This window comes from Vanellus vanellus, assembly GCF_965231255.1.
Source record: "Vanellus vanellus genome assembly, chromosome: 7".
In the NCBI taxonomy this organism is placed as follows: domain Eukaryota; kingdom Metazoa; phylum Chordata; class Aves; order Charadriiformes; family Charadriidae; genus Vanellus; species Vanellus vanellus.
The window spans coordinates 6,425,973-6,447,632 of record NC_138912.1 but is presented as its reverse complement, the minus strand read 5'-3'; the positions used below and the strand labels follow the sequence as shown (position 1 = coordinate 6,447,632).

General features: G+C 35.4%; 1 protein-coding gene across 1 annotated transcript in view; it reads left to right on the top strand.

The window, feature by feature from the left end:
• WDR11 (WD repeat domain 11) overlaps positions 1-21,660 on the top strand; it is a gene marked incomplete at its 5' end in the record, with an annotated part of 47,943 nt that overhangs the window by 11,648 nt on the left and 14,635 nt on the right. Inside the window, 14 exons of the mRNA XM_082486394.1 lie at positions 76-262; positions 1,805-1,970; positions 2,699-2,813; positions 3,767-3,962; positions 5,839-5,942; positions 6,549-6,725; positions 8,920-9,004; positions 14,212-14,318; positions 16,501-16,576; positions 18,026-18,134; positions 18,461-18,585; positions 19,005-19,152; positions 19,972-20,078; positions 21,305-21,419. Coding sequence (XP_082342520.1) covers positions 76-262; positions 1,805-1,970; positions 2,699-2,813; positions 3,767-3,962; positions 5,839-5,942; positions 6,549-6,725; positions 8,920-9,004; positions 14,212-14,318; positions 16,501-16,576; positions 18,026-18,134; positions 18,461-18,585; positions 19,005-19,152; positions 19,972-20,078; positions 21,305-21,419 — 1,817 coding nt within the window. The remainder of the gene's footprint in view (positions 1-75; positions 263-1,804; positions 1,971-2,698; positions 2,814-3,766; positions 3,963-5,838; positions 5,943-6,548; positions 6,726-8,919; positions 9,005-14,211; positions 14,319-16,500; positions 16,577-18,025; positions 18,135-18,460; positions 18,586-19,004; positions 19,153-19,971; positions 20,079-21,304; positions 21,420-21,660) is intronic.

Sequence of the window (21,660 nt, the reverse complement as noted above, 5' to 3'; positions counted from 1 at the left end):
TTCATTAAAATGGAACACCAGAATAAAACTACAGATTGTATTTTGCTATAATCGAAATTGTTTTTCTTGGTACAGTGCTCACCAGTGAAGGAATAGTGTTCATCTCCGACTTCTCTCCTTCCAAAGCTCCTGCCAGCTCAGGGAAGAAAGTTTACATCTCTAGTCCCCATTCCAGTCCTTCTCACAACAAGCTGGCTGCTGCTACGGGGGCCAAAAAGGCCCTTGATAAAGTAAAAATCTTAATCAGTAATGAAAAACCAAGGTAGGTTGCAAATATTTCTTCTCAGGTAATGTTTTGTATACCTGTATATTTTATAGATATAATTAATTATCTTACAGATTTTAATGTCGTTTTAAAAAAGAAAATTTATTGGGGTGGGCAGATTGTTGGATGTCCTGTATCGAGGACATTATTTGTGGATATAATATTGACAGTCACTCAGCCAGTTCTGTTCATAAAAACAACCATATCATCCCAGCATGTTTTCCATAAGTTAATGACGTAATGTTCTCCCTTCGCTAACAGATCTTCATGCAAGTGTAAATTCAGGAACATCTTTCTTAGGGGGAAAAAATGAAGGTGAAAATGGGCTAATGTAATTAATTTCAATTGTGGAATAAGAAGGGATAAAATAAGAGAATAAAAATTCTGTAAGTACTGATACCTGAGAAGAGTTGTCATTCTGATGTTATATGTGATACTACAGTAGGAGGCATTTTTTAAGTTAATAGTGTATAAATAATATTAGAATTTATACATTTGTCTATTTTCTGACCTTTTAAAACTAAAGTTGTTGCATTGTGAGTTTTGGGTGTTTTTGCTAGAAATCCTCTAGACTTTTGTGTGGTGTAATTCTTTATTTCCTTTTGTACTTTTTATTTGAGTAATAGAAGTATTTCTCGAGCGTCTAGTGAATTTGAGGACAAGCTAATCAGACTGTATTATCAGATAGCACTTGATATCAAAATTTCGTGCAGATATATTAGTGCAGTTACATTAGTTTAGGGAAAACTTTGAGGAAAGAGGAGCAGGAGATTGTCAGGAAAGTGATTGCAGAGAAAAAGTGAATATTAATCCTGAAGCAAGGAATAAGATACAAGACAAGCGTAAGGAGGGCTTAGTGTGTGGTAGAATGAGGAGATTACAACTAAACAAACCCCGTCAAAGGGATGATACATTAAATCAGTTCAGAGACCTTCAAACCTAAGCACAGTGTGAGGATGATTTTCTCCAATGTGACTTAAATACAGTTCATTGGATTGCCTGTACCTAATGAGCATCTTTACCTTGCAGCCAGTCTCCTGTTAACAAAATGACAAACAATCCTGCTCTTTGCTACTTTCTTTGAGTTTGAAGACTGATATTCTTGATAGGCTAGTTCTGTTCATTTTGAAATAAAGTAATACGCATAATAATAGAAAAATTGAAGTAAGCAGTATGTTTAAGGGTAATTTCCCGTGAATACCACCAAATGTCATGGCAACTAACGCTGTTCATAACTGAATTGCTTTGTTTTTGAGACATGCAAGAATTACGCTTGTTCCATTTGAATTACATATTGTTTTAAAAATTACTCTGTAATCTTATTTAGACCAAAGTCAAAAGAATGTGTGTCTTTTAAAGGTCAGTGATGCTTTGCACTGCTGTAGCAATTAAATAGAAATCTACAGTTCCTTAGCGATGAACGTAGGGAATACTTGAAAAAATGCAGCTGCAGGAGAATTTATACTGTTAATCTCATTCTGAACTTGAGTTATTTGTTGATACTGAACTTGATTAAAGTTTATATCTGATGTTTTACAGTGCTGAATCTGTAACGCTCAATGACTGTCTTCAGTTGTCATACTTGCCTTCCAAAAGAAACTACATGCTATTATTGTATCCCCGAGAAATTTTGATTCTTGACTTGGAAGTGAATCAGACAGTGGGTGTGATTGCAATTGAAAGAACAGGTGTGCCTTTCCTACAGGTATTGAAAATTTGATTGGTTTGGAACATTGTAATAGTTTATTAAGATCACGTGTAAGTTCATGACTCAGTGATAGCTGTGTTTTGATTAGTTCAAGAGGATGAAAAGTTAGCTCATCAGGGGAAGAGGGTGTCCTCTGAATCAAACCTTGTTTAATTTAGTTTTCTGAAGTCTGCAGCAAACCCACCTCATTTTGTGGTGTTACAAAAATTACCAGTATGGAAACAGTGCTGTGGAAAAAAGGATGTTTCGTTTTCTGGTAGTTAAGCTGCTTACACACAAGTTCTCTGAGCATCTGCCCTTGCTTAATTAGACAGCTAAGTCTAGTCCCAGGTCATCTTAAAGCATCTTTATTCTCTTGGAATCATGAATTCTGATACTAAAAAAGAAAGCTTTTTTTTTTAAAAAAAAAAAAGTGATAGAAAGAATATATACGAGTACATCAATGTTTAAAAAAAAAACCAAAACAAACAAAAAAAAAACCAAAAAACAAAACAACCCAAAACCAACAAACCCAAACCAGCATACAATTCAAACAAAAACTGTAAAGGAATTTCTGAAATTAATTGATTTCCTTAGTCACAAGTACAGTAGCTAAAGAAATTCATTCAAGTGTTACATTAATGTTAATAGTTTTAGTGACTTGCTTATACATCAGGATACATCAGTATACTTTGCAAAGGATAAAATTTTGGTAACCTGATATAATGTGGTATCTCGTTACCTAGGTAATTCCTTGTTTTCAGCGAGATGGGTTATTTTGCCTACATGAAAATGGTTGTATAACTTTAAGAGTTCGCAGACCTAACTGCAGCATAACTGGAACTCCAAATGAAGAGCCAGGTAAGTTTTGTGTCAAAAATGTCCAGAAATTAACTTTGAGGCATTTTAATTATTACTTGAACACCAATATTAACCGTAATGCCTCATACAGAATGGTGAATTACAGCCCTTCTAGTGTTTTTTTTTCCCCATACTTTAAATTTAACGTTATACTGCATTCTCCCAAAATTGTTTTTGACTTCCCTGAAATTTAGTGCAATATAAGATATTAGTATCTTGAAAATCCTTTTATTACTAAATAATACTTTAGTTATGAAGTGGCTTAACAGTCACATATATAAGAAAGTTTCGTTGATAAAAGATGGTTAGTTTGTTCTTTTTATCTTCAAGAAAAAACATATTTTTCAGGCAGAGACAAGGTTTTGGAAACCATTTGGTCAATTGGAAGAATTGATGTTAGAACTAAGACGTGGGCTTAAATTTCCATTAGAATCTAAATGACTAAACCTTTGTCTCTTTTATAGTATATTATTAAGAATGGCTTTTTAAGTATAGTGGAGGAGACTGGAAAAAAAAAGGGAAAACAGTTCTGTAAATGTAAATAAGTGATTTTGTTTTGTTAGGTTTTTGTTTGGTTTGATTTTGGCAATTTGGTAATTTCTGCTGAGCTACAAATTTACTTTCTTCCAGGTTTACCAATAGACCAAATAAGTTTTGGATTGAACTTTCTCCCCAGATATGAAACAGTAAATTTTTTTTAGATTTTGCAAGATTCAAGTGGAATAAGATATTTTAAAAACAAAGTTACATTTTGGAGAACTGTTCAGAGCTGTGTTGTGTACAGCAAGATCAATGGTTTATAGTTTTGGATTACTTTTCCTAATGGCTGCACAGGAAGCATGTGGATTTCGGCCAAAGAGCTCAGTCATTCTGCAAATTTACCTCAGCTGATGGATCACATTGTATGTTTTCTGTTCTAATTGTTTGTCCTCTGTGGGACATTGATATTACAGATCCAGACCCAGTTCAGGAGCTGATTTATGATTTAAGAAGTCAGTGCGATGCAATCAGAGTAACAAAAACAGTTCGACCCTTCAGTATGGTGTGTTGCCCAGTGAATGAAAATTCTGCAGCTCTCATAGTCAGTGATGGCAGGGTAATGATCTGGGAAGTAAAATCCACTATTTCTGGCAGAAATGTGCGTAACAGGTAATGGGATTTATTTTTCTTATCAAAGCTTCCATCTGTTCTGTTTACAAGTGGTGTGTAGTATTTAATTATATTCCAAAAGCAACAGTGGTGTCCTTGTGTGTATGGTAGTGTGACGTGCCATACATGTGTATGAATGAAAGGAAGAGGAACAAACTATATCATCCACGTAGATTAGTTCCCTTGCTTTGGGGAAGTGAAGGAACTGTATTTACTCTTCTTTCTTTAAAAAATAATTCCATACTAAGTAGTTGGAATAAGGAAACAAAAGATAGGAATGAATATTTACATTATTTTGGGGGAACATTTTCTTCTCATTTGCCTTTCTTCCGACTCTCTAATTTTCTTCAGTAATGAATCTTGCTTCGGTCACATGAAAGAACTGCAAAATGAGTCTGGAAAGGACTCCATTTTTAGTAGGGGAAATGTTTTCTGCTGCATTTGTGTGAATTTGACACAGAGCAATATAAGGCTGCACAGCAGGTGGCTGGATTATGGTGGTATAAACAATATTTTTATATACAAAGCCTCTAGAGTTTCAGATTTCGAATGGTCTCTAAAAACACTGTATGAAGCAGTATAGTTCTTTAAACAGTCAATGTATTAAGGTTGTTCTGCCACAATAAACCTTTGAAGTCCTATTGAATAAAATAACTTATTGCTATTAAAGAAATACAGAGTTCTTAGTACATTTCTAAACGTCAAAAGTATCAGATTTTCAACATAGATCCTTTTGTTGCTTATCAGTGATTGAGTATTTTTCAGAACACCAAGAATAAAAACATTGTTGAATGGATTCTTTGTGATGCATATCCAAAAGAGCTGTTTAAGATCCAGATGTTGCTGGGTTTTACTTCTTGGATTCTTAGGCTCATTTCTAAAACATAGATTTTTGTCATCATTATGAAACCAGGAAAAATGTAATAATAATATAAGAACTACTGAACCTTGAGGATTCCGGATATGGTTGGATTGTTCTGGAAAGTAAAGCATATTTCTAGTTGGTGCAGAGTCGTTAATGCGTTTTGAAAGAGTCTTCCTCCATTAGCTCTTGATCTTGCTGGATTTGATGGTGTTAATTAAAATTTGCACTCAAAGTCTGTTAAAGCAAGATTTTAAAGAAAAAGGCTTTGTACATGCCTTAAACCACATTTTTGCATACAGCTAGGTGCAGTCAGTAGTCTTTGGTCTTTGCTTATGATGTAGACCTCTCATCAGCCTAGCAAGGTATGATTGCCAAGGCTGCAGGGTTCCTTTTAGATGGAGATTGCACTGGAACCCAGTCAGTCATTGGGGAAGAAATAACCCAAAAACCTGATGCATAGGTATCTCACAAGACTGTAGGCATAGGTATTACTCTGAGTTTCTGTTGTAGCTTTGTATATGTAGAGGCGATCCTGTTTCATATCTCTGTGCTTCAGTTATGGGTTTTGTCATCTGGAACCTATAGAAAAAGTTTATAACGGTTAACAAAAGAATGTTCCCCAAGTTTGGGAATCTATTCTTGAATGTCAAAATATTCACGATTGCTCCTCAGCTGTATTCATTAAAGTAGCTCTACATATTAATACACAATATATTTAAAAGCTTGCGTTCAATGCTTCAGAACAAGGGATGCATCTGCCTCTTTTTCTGTTATGTACAAATATCTCTGTAAGGAAGATGAAAGTTATTTTTAATTTTGTACATCTTTGTGTGCATTATCTCCTGGTACAGTTGTTCATGGAAGTTGATGTTGGGAATAATCTCAAAATATTCTGCAAGTAATAAGTGGTAGGAATACTGAAAGAACAACCTGGGGAAAAAGCAAAATCGAGGACCTAAGTCAACAGGCAATCCAGTTTGTATTAGGAACTGGTTTTCATTTCTTTTACAGCAGTTCAAGTGCATCACCTTTGTATTCCCCAGTCTCATTCTGTGGAATTCCAGTAGGAGCATTTCAAAATAAACTTCCAGACCTGTCATTAGACAACATGATTGGTAAGAATTTCTTTGACTAATATTACTGCTACTCATTTCTAGAATATTTGAATCATTGTACATCATAGCTTATTTGAGAACTACATGTGTTAGAATTATTTTCTATGCAACTTAAATAGTAATGCTGAAAGAAAAGAATTCCTGTTTGCTAAAGAAATTAACAAATTAATCTTTTTGAGGATTTTATGTTGAGGACTAATATTCAAAGTTCATTGTAACTGAGGGGAAAAAAATAATTAAAATGGAATTTGGGTAAAACTCCTTAATTTTATAAAGATAATCTTAAGCAGATGAAGACAATTTAAACTACCCTTGAGTTCTGGAAGAAGACTGAGATGGTTGCACTTACTTTTTTTCCTTTCTTCCTTCCTTTTTCTTCCTTCTTAGCCTGAGGAAAGAAAACCGGTATTGGAGAAGTTAGCTGAAGTGCAGCCTTCTAAAAAGTTTTATCATCTGGAGTTCAACAGGAAGGAATGCCTCTTTAAATAAAAAATTGCTAATATATATGTTAGTTTATTTATAATTTATTTATTTATGATTTTTATTTTATAAAATCTTGTGTCTGATACCTTTTTAATATTAACAAGAGCTGTAATTTTTAAGCAGGGCAAGGCACAGTTGCTGGAGAAGAACAATTAAAAAGTTCCTTACTGCAAGAAGTGCACCTCAAATTTCTGCTGACTGGACTTCTTTCAGGGCTTCCTTTGCCTCCATTTGCTATCCGCATGTGCCCACCTCTTACAACAAAAAATATTAAACAGTATGAGCCAATCCTTGCCGTTGGTAAGTATCTTGAATAGTTTATTGGTAACTGTCCTGTGTAACGAATCACAAATAGCGACCCTTGTTTGCATCTATGGTAGTCGTCAGATTCTTTTTTTTCCTGCCTTGTGTTTAAGTAATTCTACCTGAAAAATTGCAATATATTAGCAAGTTTGTATTTATCTTTTCATTTACTACGATATTGGTCCATTGATACACTCAGCATTTTACGTGCTGCTCTCACTTAATTCTAAATATCAATAAATACGGACTTCTGCAGCACTGCATTCCTATAATAAGTAAATGAGCTTAACAGAGACTGTACTTCTGTTCTGGTGTAAGTACCTAAAAATACACTTGAAGCATGTTACTTTTCCAGAATCTGTTCTGTCTTATTACAAATGTAGTTAAACTCATCTAGATATTAGAATAGTTGCCAGTGTGCACCTGAATTATTATTAACTCTGAGTTCTCCCTATTTAAATCTGTTTTTTCTGGCATGCTCTTTCAGACCGTATCAGGGATTTCACAGTGTATCCATACAGGCTGCAGTCTTCCTCTACAGTAGGCAACTTTAGTTTAGGGCAACTAAGATGATTAAGGGAGTGGAGCATCTCCCTTTTAAGGAAAGACTGAGGGAGCTGGGTCTCTTTAGTTTGGAGAAGAGGAGACTGAGGGGTGATCTTATTAGCGTTTATAAATATATAAAGGGGGAATGTCATGAGGATGGAGCCAGGCTCTTCTCAGTAGCGACCAATGATAGGACAAGGGGTAATGGATTTAAGCTGGAACACAAGAGGTTCCACTTAAATTTGAGAAGAAACTTCTTCTCAGTGAGGGTGACAGAGCACTGGAACAGGCTGCCCAGGGAGGTTGTGGAGTCTCCTTCTCTGGAGACATTCAAAACTCGCCTGGACGCCTTCCTGTGCAACCTCATCTAGGTCTTCCTGCTCTGACAGGGGGATTGGACTAGATGATTTTTTGAGGTCCCTTCCAATCCCTAGCATACTGTGATACTGTGACTGGAACAGGAGACACAGACGTGCTATAATTGAAAGATTGTAGTAGGTTGTAAAATCAGACCTCCAGATTTGGGTTGTTCAAACATGCTATTGACATGTCTAAGACATCAGTTGATTCTGGGCTGCCCTGTCAAGGCTGTGCCTGTTGCAAGTCAGACTCAGAAGTGTTTTTGCTATTCTCAAGGTTGTCTGTGCTATAGAGGCTTCTTAGGGTTTTGTGGACGGGGCCGGGGGAGGGTATTGTGAAGGTGAATGTTATGCAGGGAGAGCCTACAAAGAGGATCTCGCTCCAGTAATGAAAATGCCGTAATAAAGCATGTATGTATATGTGCAGTTCTCATAATACTTCTATTATTCCTGAGCTAAAAGTACCATCAATAGTTGTGCTCTAAAATGTAGGTAAGCTATCATTACATGATGTGATGCAACTGAAATGTAACTTTTGGTTTTTATATAATCTGTAGCTGTTAAAACAGGTGTAGTATAAAGACAAGGAAACTAATAGGTAGGTATAAAGTGCATTTACAACAAGGTCTGCAGCATTCTGGACTTAAGGTACCTGAATGACTCTTTAGGTATTCATTGTTGTATTTAATAAAGTTGATATGCGTATAAAGAAAAAAGAGAAGGAAAAGTAAGTCTTCCCAGTATCTAATAGACAATTGTAACCTTCAGTGTTTCAGAAGGTATTTGAAGTTAATAGCTATTAAGTTATTGATTTGTAGTTTGAAAGAAGTCATTATTTCAGGGATGAGAAAGCAGAATTGCTTTAATGATTTGGTAAAATCTACCCATGATTCTCCTGTGGGATTATTGGTGGATAACAGTTAATACTCTTCCTTGAGGCATTTACTCATCTTGAGTAGTCAAAACAAAAAGAAGCATTCCTTTCTTCTGCAACTGGGTACGTTGTGGAAATGTAAGAATGAACAACTTTTCTGCAGGCTCTGCAAATAGATTCAGGAAAATGTCTTGATCCAAATGGATTTTGCTGGCTGCAGAGAACCTTAGAAGGTTTAATATTTGGAATTTGAACACTAGAAATCAAAATACCTTTTCTAAAATTGTAAAGTATATTAGTTACAAGTGGAAAAAAAAAAAAGAATAAATAGCTATAAATCCTGCGTTTCCACCAAAGTATGGAAGAGAAGAATAAAACTGGTCTATTTATTTTTTTTAATCGCTCTTTATAGGTACAAGTAATGGCTCTGTCCTCGTGTTTCATCTTACAAGCGGACTCTTACACAAGGAGTTAAGCATCCATTCCTGTGAAGTCAAGTAAGATTTTAATTTTAATTCTTACTATAATCCTTCTGGGAGACAAATACTAAAACATCTAATGTACCATCAATGTGGGTGTCCTGGTTTATTGTTAATGACACTCAAGAAAATTGCCTGCTGAGTAGTCTACCCTAACCGCGTCTTTGCTATGCATAAGCGGTAAGACCTTGACAAAATCAGGATGAAACTTACATTGAACTAAATAGTTGAATTGTAACTGTGCCTGCTAATGTAGGATGCATATCAGCTACTTCCAGTTTCTTTAGTATGTTATAGTACAGAGAAGTCTTTTTAGCTCAAGAAACTTTATTACAGTGTCTTATTTATATAACTGTCATGACTCGCAGATTGTGTCCTTTGAAATAATCCCGGTTTATGTGCCCAGATTTATTTCCTTTGCTCCCTTGGGGCTGAAATTGCTATCGAGACAGTTCTAGCCCTAACTGAAGTTAAATTTTTTAATTTTATCTGTAAAAGACTTTAAAGGCTGAATACAGGACTCATTATTTATCCATCCTAAGTAAGGAATAGAGTGAGCTTTAAAGTTGTTACTTTGTGTTTGTGTGTACACAGTGGCATAACTTTTTGGATAACTAATGGCAAAGAAATTCAAGATGGTGCTTGCTGGATATGTAGTTTGACAGATGGAAAATAAAGCACGGAAAATGAAACATTTATTTTTAGCAGTAATAGTAGCGAAAGTTTGTATCAGAGTTGTGGCATGAAGCCCTCATCAGGCTAAGGTCTTCATTTTACTGTTCATTCTACAAAAAAATAAGAAAAGTACAGGTATCTGAGAATAGGTAGTTCTAAGAATTATGTACACCTGCTTTGAATCTGCCAGCAAAATCACGTAAGTATATTTACACATGTGGTGTGATTAGTGGGTGCTGTAAGAATAGAATTTCCCTTTCTGTTCGAAACCATTTGAGTTTTTTGTTTCATACCATTAACTACTTACAAAATTATTTTCATTTTATGTTCTATTATGCAGCACAAGAAAAGACTGGGCTTTTTTCTCATTAAGGTGGTTATAGAATTCAAAATGAGAGCCACTGCTAATATTTCACAAATTAAAGAAACAAAAAAAAAAAATGAAGGTGGGGAGACAGGAGGAAATAGGCTTCTGAAAAAAATATTTCTTTATCTTTTATTTAGGCTTCATGTGTTATTGGAAGTCTTGTTAGTTTGGGCTTTTCAGTTTGCAAAGGTTTTGATGCTTTCTAAAAACTTTAAGAATACATTGTCTTTCTAGGAATGGTCCTTGCACAAATGGTATTTTTTAGAACAAAATTAAAATGATTGTGAATTTTGTTTAGTCATGAGCTGTTATCTAGGCAAGTCTTTTAAACATTTGTTTTAATTTCCTCAATTCCATTCTTAATGGTCTGAGTGACTTTCTACGTAATTTTCACAAGTTCAAGAAAATGCTTTAAGAAATGCAGAATAAGGCACCAGGATTATTTTTTTTTTAATTAATATTCATGGCATGTAACAGTTTCCTTTCAGTGGGAATTCTTACTTTACCTCTAAAATGCAGATAGTTTGGATAATGCCTCTATTTCACTCTCATCTGAAAATACACCTTCATGGAACGCCATTATTTAAGTATGTAGTGGAGACTACCCTGAAATTGTAACTCAAGGCCAGCAGAGTTTTCAGTGCCCTGTAGTTTAAGAAGCAAATATAATAAAACTAAGGTGTTTGGAATGGCAACCAACTGTCCTTTATATATCAGCTGTGCTTAAATAATGGCCACTGTGTTGTCTAGGTGCTAGCAGTTGACTTTTTTTTTTTTTTGTGAGATTCAAGTGCTCTTTTTTACAAGCTACATATGTAGTCATGTGCTGGTTTTTTAATATATTATTTTCAAACTGTTCAGTTCTGTATTGTGATTAGGAGTGGGTAAATTGCTTTTCTGTCCTCCATTTAAGATAGTTCATACTTGTGAGTAACCTTGAATATTAATTTTGTCTGTGATTATTACTTAGCTATTTCACTATTTGTTTAGAATTATGCGAGTAAATACTTTTCCCTTGAGATTAATTTGGTTTTTATTAGGAGACCGAGGCAAGAAGCAGCAGAAATGCTTCAGAGCACACAGAGAGGAAAAGTCAATCAGGCTACTGGTAGGAGCATAAGTGATGGGAAAAAACAGAGGGAGACTATATAGCATGTGTGCTGGCTGAAAGAAACTGTGAGCAGGAGGTCAGTCTTTCTTCCTCCAGGATACAGAGAAATGCAATTAATTCTTATTACTAAGAGGAATTAGATGAACTGTGAAATACTTAAGTCTGGTACCTGTTTTGTTTCCTAAGTGGAGCAATCTAAGCTGTTATGGTAAGATAGGAAATGATAATAAATGTTCCATGCAGAGGAGAACATATTTGAGATGTGTAAATAAAATACCTGCGATGTACCTTCTAGTTCAGTGAAAATGATGCGATGCCTTTCACTGCTACTTTTGCTTATTCTCGTAGTGGAGAGCTATGACTAGAGCAGTGCTTCTCATTCTGTTTCACTGAAATTCAGCAAGTTCAAAGTTGCAACAGCTTTAATTTTTAAAATTAAAATCTCATTGATTGTAACAAGGACGTGTATGGCCTGCAGGCAAAACTTGGAAATTACTGTGTTACATCCCAAGTTTTAGCTGAATTAAAGCTGACTCCCCTTTGGGAAACTGCTTTGCAAACATTCATCATCTCCTTAAAAAAACCTTTCCTCATGTAGAGAAAGGTGAATGAAAAATACGTACTTCTGTCACGCAGGTGTTGGTGTGCTAGATTTATTTCTGTCCATTAGTAAATACACGTTGCCTGACAAGCTTAAGCAGTGTTGCGTTGAAATCCTGTGTATCCGGAATTGAACTCTGAAGTCTCCATTACAGGATATACAATTATGTCAGATGTACCATGTTCAGCACTTAATTGTAATTCCTTTTTCTTAACCTTCCTCTTCTTAAAAAGGAAAAACCTGTTCCATCGCTGTCATTCACTTTTGGACATATAGACCATACAAATATTTTTGAAGTACAAGGAAAATTCTTTTTAAATATTAAATTTTTAAATTTTAAAATTTAAGCCTGAGAGGAATTTCTGAATTTTCTGAGATTTTAATAGTTTTCTTTAAGATATGGTTTTATTTCCAATTTTACCTCTCTCCTTTTCTTATAATTCTTATAAATAATTTGAGTAGCAGCTGCCTTGTCATAAAGTCACAACAACCCATTCCCAACTGGAAAAGTAATTTGTTTTTTTATCTGCTTCAGTACTCTCTTTAATTTGTTTGCGTTGGAAACATTAATCAGAACAACTGAATCTTACCCCTGAAGTAACTGAGACAAGTTGGATGTATAGAATCCCTGAATTTCATATTTCAAAAGAGTGGATCCAGTCTGAGAAATAGTTTACAGATGAATGTAACCCTTAATTCTAGTAGACAAAGTTGTCTTTTATTAGGAAATTTTGCAGATGGAGCTATTTCAGTAGGAAAGACATTACTTGTTTTCTTCATTAAAACTTGAACCACTCTCTTCAGAGTCTCAATTTACGTGTGTGACAGTAACAAAAAATTATATTGTTTCAGGTGCAAGCAGATAGCTAAGCTAAGGTTTCCTTTTGGTTATGAGTGTCTTGGGTTTCTGTAGATTTTTATTGGTATTGACAGATGGCCAGCTGGCAGCGAAGCAAACGGACTTGTTCTGTTAAATCTGAGCTGATGAAAGAAGTATAGAAATTGCCTCAGGTCTTTGCACGAGAATGGTGAATAACTACTGGCAATAATAATGCATTATGAGTGTTCTGTACTTTTTCCAAAACACATAGTAGAATAATAGATAAAAATTAGAAAGGCGTCAGAATTCATATTTCTTCCATTTCAGAAAGCTCCCTGTATTTAAAACCCTTCGGAGACTTGCAATGGCACATGTTATTACAATTGTAGATTTCTATTCAATCATTCCTGTAATGTTTCAATTAATAATTGAATACTACATGTTTTGATTGAAGTTATTGGTTGAACTTTCATAGGTCCTGATGGGAAAAGGACTGGATCCTAAATTTTTAACTTTACTTGAGTATTTAGGAATAAAGCTTCCTTTTTTTTTTTTTTTTTTTTTTTTAAAGCTTGAACTTAAAAAAAATAAGTGTGGTAGTAACTTATATGGGCAAAATATTATAGGAGTGCTTTTTGCTTTTACCCATCTACATTGCATTTAGGAAACTTCTACTTAATACAACGCGAGTTGGCTTTACTGACAGTAAATCATACTATTATTTATCTTTCTCATATTTTGCACATATCCTTGCAAAACAGACCGTGGTTTTACAGTTGATGTAGCAGAAGACTTAGTTGTACTGGACATAGTTCTTAAGTAATCTGTATTTGAAGGATTTGAGGAAAACCTAAATCCTTTTATCTGTATTAAAATGAAGTTGGGCATATGTATGTATTAGAATAGTCTTGATTTTTCTTTTAGATTAGTTCCTCCATTTATTTCATAGATAAAGCATTCCACTATTTTTGCTGGCACATATGTGCTGACTAGGTGTTATTTACAGTGTAACTTTATGTCCTTGCAGCATTTCGTGGTACTTTGGTTTGTGGCTGCCTTAGCATGTTCTAAAAGAACCAAAAGAAAATAAAAATCAGGTTTTCAGTTCTTTTGTGGTAGCCTTTGGAATCCATTCAGGTCTTCTCTTATTTTATCATCTTCATTTCTCCGTTCTTGGGACTGAAAGAATCACGTCTTCCCACCCTCCTATCCATATGAATATTTTTGTCTTTCTGTATGTTGGCAAATTTCAATTACTTGATAGTTCTTCCCATCTGGTAAATCACCGATTTAATGAACGCAGTGATTTTTAGTCCACTCTAGTGCTGAATATCTGTGAGCAATTTTCGCAGAAGTTACCAGTGTTTCCAACTGAAATTTTTGTTTTCACCAGACAAGACCCGGTGTAGTCTGAAAAGAAAGCTCTTTAATTTAATTTGGTAACTTTATATTTACATCATAGTTGTAAATGTGTAGCTTGTTTTCATGCGTAAATATAGTGTTTCCGTAAGATGTAGAAAATGACTTCTATGCTGTTTTCAAATTGAAGAATACGCATGAAAAAAAAACTATTGTATATCAATCCAGGCTATTTTCTAGCCATTTGAGTATTTCAGCCTAATATGCTCCATGTATTCTCTTCCGATGACAGGGGAATTGAGTGGATAAGCTTGACTGGGTTTATTTCCTTTGCCACATCAACACCTAACAATCTGGGGCTAGTAAGGAATGAGCTGCAGCTGGTGGACCTACCAACAGGTTAGTATTTCCTGAGAAACCTGTACAAGAGGCTGACAGATTTGCTGGGGAGTTACAAACATAAGTTCTTACTGCTGCTTTTTTTTTTTTCCATCTGTTATCACGACAAAATAAAATACTACAGAGTTTTAACTGGTTCTGCTCTCCTGTCCATGTGAAGCCACATAATGTTTTCCATCTGGTGCTCTACAGACAGACTTGAAACAACACCTTTGCAAAGATGTCTGTGGCTTGGACTTATTAAAAGAATGAATATGTGTCAGCGGGAGGTTTAGAAGCATTCATACAGCATAGGTATATTTTGTTCACAAAATGAATATATTTCCAATTGTGTTTTGTCATAGTCTACACCCATTGTTCCATGTGCACCTGAAATAGTGTTGAACCGTTTACTGTGGTTTCTATCAGCAACAGACAATTTTTCAAGGCAGGACAGGTGCGTGGCCAGAATTTGCGTGTATGAATGTAAAATGGATATTTTAATAATAAAATTGGATAATTCTATGAAGAATTGGAAGGGTTAAAAAGTAAATAATTTTTTAAAAGATACAGTTGATAGCAAACCAGTCAGATTGTGTGTGTTTTTCAACCACTCTGCCCTTATTGTGGATGACAAATATATTTGTGATTGAGTTCAATATTTGCACAATACCAGAAGGTATGATTTGGAAGACTAGATAACCCAAAATAGGAACCATTTCTATAATTTTAAATTATTTTTGAATGGGAGAACCTGGAACCATTTAATTTCTAACTGATGAGCCTGAATCTTTTAACACATGGCTAATTCTGAAATGATTTATATAGCATAAAGTGATTTTTTTTTTTTTTTTTCTACGCTTATGGAAAAGACTCAGTTTTTGCATTTACAGGTGCTGCACAAAGAGGATCTTTTAACATAACAATATTGTACTTTTTTTCTTTTGTTCATTTGTTTAAAATCAAAACAGAAAAGATGAGTACTTTGTAAAATTAATTTTATGTAAAATGGGGCTTTCACTTTTAACTCAGCTTGTAAATCAGTATTGAAACATTTATAAATACAAGTGATAAAAGGCTTAGTATTTCTGCAGCCAACCAAGTTCCGAGTAAATGTGAATACCTGACACCTTAGCATATGTTTTTCTCTCTCTCAAAAAAAAAAGTTACTTTTCCTCTTTTAAAACTTACAAGAAAGGCACAGCTACTTAACTATTTGGTTGTTGGGTTGTCCATCACTGATTAGCCCAACTTTCTATTTTAGTTCTAGGAAAGCTGTTCATGAAGTATTTACTTCACGAACAATTTGACAAAATTCTTGTTTATGTTGCTGAACAACAATAAGGAAGAAAAGTCCTATGGTGTTTGATCATTAATGAAGAAAATAGACTGGAAGGTTTCCTGCAGTCTGGCCTCTGGCATGAGAGCTCTAAATAGTATCGCTGATAACTAGATTTATTCACATAACTGGCGTAAGATAAGTGATTTAGCTATGAGTAGCCACAAGAGGGGCTAAAGTTTGAAAACTTTGAATTTTCCTTGAAAGTTAAGGAGGATGAAACTTGCAGAGGAGATGCTGTTATACCCTGATATTTGTCATTATTTATTTTAGTGATATGTATAACGCCTTTAATTCTGCAACAATTCCTACAGGTGGAGATAAGATTGTAAGTTCTTACGACTTTTCAACCGTGTTCATTCTTTTAGCTAGAGAGAAAGAATGGTTCTGCAAAGTGGAGAATGAGTTAGTACTTCAGCAAGGAAATACTTTCAGACTTCTAAGTATAATATTAGTTTATGCCAGAGTTAATTTATCTTACAAAACCTGAAATCTACTTGTGAATTTCCTCCTTGAGGAATTGAGTATATCTCATTTGCTGTGTGTGGAATATAATAACTCTCTGAACTCTCTCTATATATTTACATAATGCTGATTATTTATCAATTTCAGTAGTTGTGCTCTGGAAGCCAGTCAGGTATTCTATTAGACAGTAAAGCTTACATTATGTTTAGTCCTTTGAAATGCATTAAAACTTCGACAATGACAAGAGTAGTGTAAGATAGGGTAGGTTACTTGGAGATGTTGTAGTTTAGTTTGTAAACTATTTCTGTTAGTAAGCAGAATAGTTTATACACTATTTCTATGTTTATACTTAATATAGTAACTACTTCTGTTTTCCCCAATGTCGTTTTTGTGTTCCAGGCAGGAGCATTGCATTTCGTGGGGAGCGAGGCAATGATGAGCCAGCTATTGAAATGATAAAGGTGTCGCATCTGAAGTAAGTAGATTAGCCACATAAAGTTTATAAATTTTACTGTACTACATGAAGATCCTTATGACTTAATAGCAATAATAGAAATTCCAGGAAAAAACACTCTAGAGAACATAGAAAAATGTGCAACAGCATCAAGAGAAAAATACTTTAGAATATTAGTTCAAAGTACAAAAGCTGTGAATGTTTCTGTGATTGACTTTGTCACATTGCAAGGTCAGTCATGAATATTTTGGTTCTTTTAAGAATTATGTTCACTGAACAGGTATTTTGATAATACTAGGGAGAACAAAAGGGGTCAACAATTTTTGTCATGTTTTATGTTATCTGTTAACTCCTTTTTCTATAACTTAAGCCTTACTTAAAACTAGAAGATTGGCATTAAAGGTGGGATGGTTTTTCAGGTGTTTATTAATTTTTCTATGTATGTATGTCACACCTTTATAATAATTGTCTACTGGAAAACCAGATGTGAGGTATAGTTATTTGAGCAGTCAGCTGATAAACTACCAAATTGTTTACCATCAATCAAATCCTCCTTATTTTGAGATCAGGTCTGTGACAGGAGGCCCTGGTCTTTCTAGTATCAAAAATAACAGTAGTACTCTGTGAGATTACTTTACTTTCCTGTGTAAATGAAATTAACATAGTGTTGAATTTAATAAGGCATTGTCTCTAAATTTTAGAAGTTTTTTTTTTCTTTATGGTGGAGGATAAAAATTAATGTTCTCTAGCTTGCATAGGAATATTTTTGGAAGTATGTATGTGTTGAGAGAATTTGGAAGAGTTCAACCGTATAATGGTCTTTATTAATACATTAAAAATTAAGAACAGCCGTGGGCTTAGATGAAGATACTAGAATGCTAAGTGAGAACAAGAAAGGATAGTTCATTTGAATAGAGATAAATGCAGTTGAGGAGCGTACATAGCTGCAGAGCCTCTCTGTATTTTCAAGTAACTTGTGAAAAGTGGTAGATTGAAGGTGTTTTACTCATCTAGCTCCACAGATGAAAGGTCTGAAGAAATGACTGACAAGTGGTTTAGTGTAAGAGGATTTTATGTTCATTTATCACTGGATTGGGGAAATGGCATGTGTCTTTCTGATATCTTGTGTGTTCATCAACACAGGCTGAATATGGCTAGATTAGAGGTGCTGCTGCTTTCTCCGAATTCCTTCCCTTGTCTCCTTTGCAACCATTGAGCAGTACCACCTGTCAGAAATTTCTAATTCTTTTAGCTTTGAAGGAGGACTCTTTTTCAGACCCTCTTTTGCACCTCAGTAACTCAAGGCAATCACAAGCTTCAGGGTGGGATTTGAGCCAAGTGAATTTACTCTGCTTCCTCTTAGTTTCTGACGGTTCCCAGAGTGCTGATACGAACAACACGTGTGAAGTAAAATGCACAAATTAAAATGGAATGATTACTTTTGATGTAGCAAATTCTTATTTGTTTTAGGCAGTATCTAGCTGTAGTGTTTAAAGACAAACCACTGGAGATCTGGGATGTTAGAACATGCACTCTGCTCAGAGAAATGTCTAAAAACTTCCCTACAGCGACTGCTTTGGTAAGGAATAAAATCTGTTACTTGCTGTTTATTAAGTGTAATATGTTGAGCTAGTATAAAAATCTATGGACAATTTTGCAGCAAAACATTACTGTATCTGTAGCATACAGCTAAGTGCTTTCACTCTTCTGTTTTCATCTCTCATCAAATAGAGGCAAGAGAGAAGGAGGTACTGGTGGGAAAATCTGGTCTGCTCCTTGGGTGATGGAGGGAGGTGTCATAGGAAGCAATCTTCATTGAAATCATTGTAATTAACAGAAAAGTCCCCAGTAAATTCAGGGAGTAAACATTTGTCTTTTCCATTTTTCCTGGACAATTTTTCACAGGAGTGGTCGCCTTCTCATAACTTAAAAAGCCTGAGGAAGAAGCAGTTAGCAGCCCGGGAGGCCATGGCCCGACAGACGGTTGCATCAGATACTGAAGTCAGCAGCGTAGAATCTTCCGTTATCAGGTATTTCTCATTCTGATTTAGTGCTGTTCTGCATCAGTTGTTTTTCCACCATGTGCCATTGTTCTATAGAACAGAATATTTTGGAACTGATTCTTGAGTGTATACCAGGAAAACAACTCATGGGCCTCCCTTTAGCTTTTAGATGTGGAACTTTGATTTACTGCTGAAGGAGAGAAACAGTGTACCTCTTTCTCTCAGGTGTGTCTGTAGCAGCCCATTAGTTACCTGATTCTTGAAGTAAAACTCTTATTTGCCCCCAAACGTTTCCACAAGTGTATAAATGATTTAAACGTTGCTTCTGGTAAATTTTTTGAAGGAAATATTTTTGTGCTGCCTCTATGCATTAGTTAGGGGGAATTTGCCTTGCAGTTCTAATTTCAAGAAAGAAATACTTGTGTCTCACTGTGTTTTCTTTAAAGCTTGTTACAGGAAGCTGAAAGCAAATCAGAGCTGAGCCAGAACATTTCTGCCAGAGAGCACTTTGTGTTTACAGGTGCTGATGGGCAGGTTTATCATCTCACAGTAGAAGGAAACTCAGTAAAAGACAGTGCAAGAATTCCTCCTGATGTGAGTTCCGATGTTCTATATCATTGATGCTTTAATATTTTTCTTAGATACAGTTGCCAGAAAAAAACTCAGGAATATGCACTGTAGTGGCAAGTGGTCATTAATGCGGTAGTTTGAAATATGAAATATAAGTTCCAACTTCAAAAACAGTAGCAATTCTCTTTTCACATCCATATAGTTTTTCTACTGAAAACAATGTTGAAATAAATGACTTTTTTACAAGTTATAATCTTCATAGGCCCTGACTTGCGTTCTGAATAAATTACATGACATATTTTAAAGAATTTTTGTAAAGCACATACAAAAAGCTTGAATAACAGAGAGGGTGGTATTGAAATGTGTTTATCCATTGTTAATGGATTTTATCTTGCATCATAAGGAGGACTTAAGTGGGCCAGAGCACTCTTCTGTGAGTTTTAAGTTTGGTTTTGTTACTCTGAAGAACAATCTTTCTTTTTTAAGTTGTTCTTGAAGGCTTTGATAAATTGAACTTACAAATAGGAATTCTTTTGTTTCCTACTTTAGTGTATGCTAGTATTATGTTTAATGAGGTCTGTCACGTTGGTGTTCCCTTGCAACAAGAGACAAAAGTGATTTCCATCACTTTAAACCCAAAATTTCTTACAAGGAAATGCCTTTTGAAGCATATTGAAGCAAATATGACTGACTTGTTAAAACTTTCTGTTTTAACTGAACAGAATTTGGTCTGTCATGTCATATAATAGTTAAAAAAAAATGAAATACTAACGTTGAAATGCTTATTCCTGTGTTTGGCTCTATTAATCACAAGATTTTATTCTGCTGCTTAAATATTTCCAGGGAAGCATGGGTAGCATTACATGTATTGCTTGGAAAGGGGATATCCTGGTTCTTGGAGATGTTGATGGAAACTTAAACTTCTGGGATTTGAAAGCTAGAGTATCCAGGTATGAATGAAAATTGAGTCTAATAAACATAAAATAATGAGTGTTAGAGTGTTTTCCCCCTTCAATTTTGTTCTTGTTTGTAGGAGGCCATCTTTGGTGTTTGAGGGGAAAAACGCAAGTATTGTGAAAGAAAATTTATGAAAATGCCTACTGTGTTACAGTTCTCTACATTTCATCTTTAGTGTTTATCATAGAATGCTTAGAGTTGGAAGGGACCTTAAAGACCATCGAGTTCCAACCCCCCTGCCATGGGCAGGGACACCTCCCACCAGCCCAGGTTGCTCCAAGCCCCGTCCAACCTGGCCTTGAACACCTCCAGGGATGGGGCAGCCACAGCTTCTCTGGGCAACCTGGGCCAGGGGCTCACTGCCCTCACAGTAAAGAATTTCTTCCTCATATCTAATCTAAATCTCCCCTCTTTCAATTTAAAACCATTGTCCCTTGTCCTGTTGCTCTACTCCCTGATAGAAGGTCCCTCCCCATCTTTCCTGTAGGGCCCTGCTAAGTATTGGAAGGCCACTATAAGGTCTCCCTGGAGCCTTCTCTTCTCCAGGCTGAACAGCCCCAACTCTCTCAGCCTGTCCTTGTAAGAGAGGTGCTCCAGTCCTCTGATCATCTCTGGTCTGCCCACCTCTCAAGCCTGTCCTGGTCCCTCTGGATGGCATCCCTTCCCTCCAGTGTGTTGACTGCACCACACAGCTTGATTTTTGTCATCAAATTTGCTGAGGGTACACTCAATCCTACTGTCCATGTTGCCAACAAAGATGTTAAACAGCACCGGACCCAGTACTGACCCCTGAGAAGCACCACTTGTCGCTGGTCACCACTTGGACATCCTGCTGTTGACCCGAACACTTTGAATTGGCTGGATGGCCGTACTCCTTATCTACCGAGTAGAAGTCCATGTCTCTGCAATTTAGAGACAAAGATGTCATGCAGGACAGTGTCAAAATGGAGTAACTTTTCATCAAAGTTTTTAAAATAGATATCTTTCTTATGTTAAATCTGCAATGGCTTCTGATAAAACGTTTTGTAGTGTTTATTTCAAGCATTTAATCTTTTTAGTTTTCATGGTAATTTGGATAGCCATTTGTGTGTGTATATATATTGTTCTCCTTCTCAATCTGTAAAATATCAGGATCTGCAACATTCATGGAAAAGATTTAACTACCCACAATATTAGGTATAAAATGATTGATACTAATCCTGTGCTTTGCTTTTCTTAGGGGCATTCCGACACACCGAAGCTGGGTGAAAAAGATACGTTTTGCCCCAGGGAAAGGAAATCAAAAGCTTCTTGCAATGTACAACGATGGAGCAGAAATTTGGGATTCAAAAGAGGTAAGCATCTGTTGTTTTGTTATGTGCTTCTTTGCAAAATACACATATTACTTCTGAAAATCAGGACGAGTTAGGCATTATGTTTTACTTAGTTATGATTTCTTGCTGACAGTTGTATAATAAAGTTGTATGGCTTTTCTTAGAAGACGTTTAGTTCCCATAAAGCATTTTTAAGCTGTCATCAATAAAAAGTACCTTTCACTCATAGCTGACAATGTCTGTGAGGTACTCTTTGTCATTC